Raw genomic sequence first — 5,456 nt, 5'->3', positions numbered from 1 at the left:
ATAGATTTACTTACAATTTTATAAAAATAGTAATATGTCAAAAATAATTCAAAACAAGAGCAAGCTATGAATATTTCCTCTTGCCTGAGATATCTATAGGCTAGGATAGCTTATATTTACCCAGTTCTTCATAACTAACTTCTAATTTGCTCATCATTACAGATGTAACAAAGAAGACACATTCCATCTTGTATGATGCACATACACAAATATATAAGGAACATTTTTCAGGTGAACTATTATAACAAGTGACTGTTTAAAATCAATGTGTGCATCATCTTTGTGAACTATGTTAATGGAGCAAAGACTCCCTGGATCACTTACCTCTACTTCAGTTTTTTAAAAGATCATACTGATACTTTGTATTATATGTGTTAAAAAATATTTTATACATCTCATTTTCCCAAAGAAAATATATATCATAGGTCAGTATGTAAGAGGATGGCACAGATATACTTATAAACACTTTTGTTAATGTGAATAAAGACAGCTCTGAGTGAAGTTCCATATGATAAAGATGGATGGTGATAACAGCTCATTCCAATCTGCATGTCTACAGATTTGCAACATCGACTTAGAAAAGCCGTCTTGTGTGCACTTTTGAAATATTTCGGTAAGTATATGTATTGCTATTAACATGTACCTTACATGTTATTACAACTATACCATTGTTAAATGTCACAATTTATTTTGATCATTTCAGAAATAAAAGCAAATTTAAAATAAATTTTATTCATATGTACATAAGCTATCTACAGTTTGAAGATTTTATATATAAATAAATGTAATATATTTTATGTAATATATAATAAAACACATATTATAAAATAGCATGTGTATTTATCTATACATATATACATGTGGCTGTCTAGCAACATTACTAGATCCCAAAAGTAACAGAAATTGAGTTTGGATTTTGCTCATAATATATATTTGATGTAGAAAGTTAATTTGATTTTCATATTAACTACTGCTAAACTATTATATTAAAGGAACTGCTCATATTCATTTTGGAGAAACCATACATTGTTAGCAACAAATTATGTTCTCTGAATAGTACATTCATTGGTTGAGAACCAAAATTCATATATATGTCTACGTTAATTGAAAGCCACATGCTTGCTGATTAGTAGATTTCTTAGTAGATTTCTTTTTATACCTAATATGACATATTTGGACACATTATATTTAATAAATTTGAATAATAAAAATCCACAAAATGATAATATTTGAAATCTCTAAACTGTGCTACTCTACTCATGATAGGTTTTTGAATAAATGCAGATGGAGAGCCAAAACTTCACAGTGGTGACTGAATTCATCCTGGGGGGCATCACTGACCGCCCTGAGCTGCAGATCCCATTGTTTGGACTGTTTCTCATCATCTATTTGATCTCACTGGTTGGCAACTTGGGCATGATCATTCTTACAATAGTGGAATCAAGACTGCAAACGCCCATGTACTTCTTTCTCAGACACCTGGCTATTACAGATCTTGGTTATTCAACTGCTATCGGACCTAAAATGTTAGCAAATTTTGTTGTCAGCAAAAATACAATTTCCTTTCATCTTTGTGCTACACAATTAGCCTTCTTCCTTCTGTTCATTGCTTGTGAACTGTTTATTCTATCTGTGATGTCCTATGACCGCTATGTAGCTATCTGCAACCCTCTGCTCTACAATGTCATCATGTCACAAATTATATGTTGGGTACTCGTGGCAATCCCATACCTTTACAGTGTATTTATTTCTCTTATAGTCACCATAAATATCTTCTCTTCATCCTTCTGTGGCTACAATGTCATCCCTCATTTCTACTGTGATGGTATTCCCTTGATATCACTACTCTGCACAAATACAGATAAAATCGGACTGATAATTTTAATTTTATCTGCTATTAACTTGATTTCCTCTCTTCTGATAATCCTTGGCTCCTACCTGCTCATCTTCAGAGCTATTCTCAGGATGAACTCTGCTGAGGGCAGGCGGAAGGCTTTCTCCACCTGTGGATCACATCTGACTGTGGTCACTGTCTTCTATGGGACTTTGATTTTTATGTATGTACAACCTAAAAACAGTCACTCCTTTGACACTGACAAAGTGGCTTCCATCTTCTATACATTAATTATCCCTATGTTAAATCCTCTGATCTACAGCTTAAGAAACAAAGATGTAAAATATGCTCTTAGAAAGACAGGGAAAATGATACACAATAATTTCTAACAGGGAAAATGATACACAAGAATTTCTAATAGAGTTTTGAGTTTTTCATTGCAGCTTGTAATACTTTACTTTACCTTAGTTCACAACAAATGAATTTAAATGCTATATAAGTTTCAGTGGAGAAAATAGGAAAGAGAAGAAAGATTGTAAAGAATAGATTTGAAGAAATGGGGTAACACAGAAAATTCTTTTAAAATGTGTAGACTAAAGAGGGTAACAATGTGTTTGTTATATGTAAATAAAGAGGACAAGTGTCTCAAATGATTTTTTGATTTTGTGATGATGAGGAAGTTTTATGATTTTAATTTTGTGATTTGAATTATACAATAAATTACCTGGTGTTTATGTGTATCTGTGTATTCACTTGTCTGAAAATGCTTTACTATTATAGTTGTATTTATATACATTTGGTATCCATAAACATTTCTATTTAACTGTATTAAAAGATTTTAATCACAATAAAATGAAGCCTATCAGTTTGATAATGAGGTACCAGTAATACCAGAGCATGCAGATACCTGTATTCTACAAGAATATTTATGTCCTGATTCGACTTCAATTCCTCTTCATATCACTTCATATCTGATCACAAAAGCAATAACTAATGCCATATCGTTAGTGATTAAATAACTCATAATTTCAGTGTATCATCTGATATTGTGTAATTCTCTGTGTGCATGTCTGCACGAGTGTGTGTTTGTGTGTGAGTGTGTGTGTTTATGTAAGATGTTTTGAGTTTTTCATTGCAGCTTGTAATACTTTACTCTTCTCTTGTTCTTGAAACAATCTTAATTCTTTTTTCCATTCACTATAATGAATAATTTGATGTTTCCTTGCTGTACATAAAGTATATTTCCTATAAGACATATACTAAGTTTGATTATCGAATAAAATGCCACCTCTATAATTAATTGGGATGTAGAGGCAGGAGAATCAGGATTCCTAGGAAAGCCTGGCTACCTAATGAATCTGAGGTAAATCTGGGCTGAATCAGGTGTTTCAAAAAATAAAAAAGCTGAAGTATGTTAATAAAGAAATAACACTTGGTAATGTTTGAAAATTGTTTTGTGGGCTTGGTACTAAAGTGAATATAATACAATATTAGATTAGTAGGTTAAAATATAACTTTAAAATGTCTGTGGCAAAGAAAATCATGATCACATAATAAATTGATAATAAAGACTACGAAATTCTAATATTTAAATTGGAAATGAATAATCAAACTTTGTCATTCCTTACAGGAGAGATTGAGCGAGTGACTTGGTCAATCTTGGTCAATGAATGACATCTCTTTATCTATAAAAGAAATACATGATATGAGATTCAAATAAACAGCATGTAATTAGCTATTAAAACTTAATAAAATTTTTAATTTCAAAAACTTACCAATTAGTTTGAACACCATATTGTTTTTTTGGCTTGGTTTGGTTTCCTTTGGTTAGGTTTAACCCATGACTTACCACATTTTCCTCTTGCTGATTTCTAACCATAAATTAAATGAGGCATAATCCATCTGGGGCATGTTCTTTAGGTTTTATCACTGATTGTTAAATGGATATAAACAAGGTGATTTAGGGGCACTAAATGTGTTCAAACCTGTATTCTCTGTTCCTTGAGTTAAACTGAACAGCAGAATATCTGTAGTTTTTTGGGAGATTGGAATCTAAAATTTCAAGATTATTTTTTTCTATTTTTATTAAGGCATTTACTTAATAAATATGTCATCTTTTTATTTGTTGTGAAAATTGCATAAATCTTAGAACTCTGATTTACTCATACTAATACCTGGAGCTGAAAAATCAAGATTTTATTGAAAATAACAAACAATTAGCCTCAGAATTTACAATATTGTGGTAAAAACAGTTCTTAAAGAGTTTGTAAATTTCCTGATTAATTAATGTACTTCAAAATTAGGGTACTCATGAATGCATAGAAAATGAAGAAATGCTTTTCTATATGATATGTTAAGCCAGCTATTTGTTAAATGTTAAAACAAAGATAATTCAGTGAATGAGCCTTTAAAATGTGGCTGCCTTTGTCCTAGTTCAGGGCACATGTCCCTGTAGCATAATGACTGTTCTGTGCTCAGCAGTCATAAGTTAACATTAGCAGTTATTACTAGTGACTTCATCACTGCTTCCTCATCTGTGCTTTCATTTTTGTCTTCCTTGACCTCAGATGGACTGAAAATGAATAGGATTACACTCACCAAACCATGTTCATAACAGCCTCATATCTCCAAAACAGTTTGGATATTATCTGTGGTCCTCATGTTCACACTCTCTTCATACCCATATCTCTTCTGGGATGGTACATTTCTACAAAGCGATGTGATGATGATATCACATTTAGTTTTGAGTATCATAATGTCTTTTTATTTTCTACACTCCCAGCAGCTGTGGGTCTCTGTTAATGCCATTTATTATGAAACAACACCAACAAGACTTGCTTCTGTAATGAGTGTTGAGAGACAAATTTATCTTTGGCTACACTCTAAGTCTTTAGATTCCCATTTACATTGTGTCCTTTTATCAAAATCATCATTGTAGAATCTTCTGGAGGGTCTATAACCTCGGATTCTTAGCTGCTCAAATGGTGCAAGGAATGTCTATCCTGCAATAGGCTGTGTACTCCTTCTACCCTGTGGATTACAAGGAATAAAATTAGGTCTTCAGGATTGGCAACAAGATGCCAGGGCCAGAAAGGGGGAGAGGATGGGTTAGAGCAGGGGGAGGGGAGAGAGAACAGGTTTTTTTTTTTTTTTTTTTTTTTTTTTTTTTTTTTTTTTTGGAGGGGAAACCAGGAAAGGAGATATCATTTGTAATGTAAATAAAGAAAATATCTAATAAAAAATAAAAATACAAAAAAAAAAAAGAAAGAAACCTCATTAGATGAACCATCTCTGGAACATTTCATTATGACACACTGAGAGATATGTAGTCTGCATTTCACTTTAGGTTTGAAAATAATTACTGGAGAGTAAGAACACATTTGACAACTGTTTTAGGATAACAACAAATTTTCTTTATTTTGTACTAGATCTCACCAAAATATCTAGGAAAATACTTTATAAGACAAAATTCAAGTGTTTGACATTCTTGTTTAAAATTTTACACCATATGTACCTTTTAAAATGTTTTATCATTTGTAAAACAAACCAACAGAAGAAAGAGTTGGTGCTTTCTGTAACTTCTAGAGGTCTTCAAATATTTTAATGATCTGAATTTTTAATA

General features: G+C 31.7%; 1 protein-coding gene across 1 annotated transcript; it reads left to right on the top strand.

Annotated features, from left to right (window-relative positions):
• Window positions 1-1,275: 1,275 nt before the first annotated feature.
• Window positions 1,276-2,223, top strand: LOC116092096 (olfactory receptor 8K3-like). The gene has a single exon (XM_031373451.1). The coding sequence runs from the start codon at window positions 1,279-1,281 to the stop codon at window positions 2,221-2,223; it is 945 nt and encodes a 314-aa protein (XP_031229311.1). The 5' UTR covers window positions 1,276-1,278.
• The last annotated feature ends 3,233 nt before the right edge of the window (window positions 2,224-5,456 follow it).

The sequence above is a fragment of the Mastomys coucha genome, unplaced genomic scaffold, assembly GCF_008632895.1.
Source record: "Mastomys coucha isolate ucsf_1 unplaced genomic scaffold, UCSF_Mcou_1 pScaffold15, whole genome shotgun sequence".
In the NCBI taxonomy this organism is placed as follows: Eukaryota; Metazoa; Chordata; class Mammalia; order Rodentia; family Muridae; genus Mastomys; species Mastomys coucha.
Note: the sequence above shows the minus strand (reverse complement) of the source record. Positions and strands in the feature narration are given on the sequence as shown.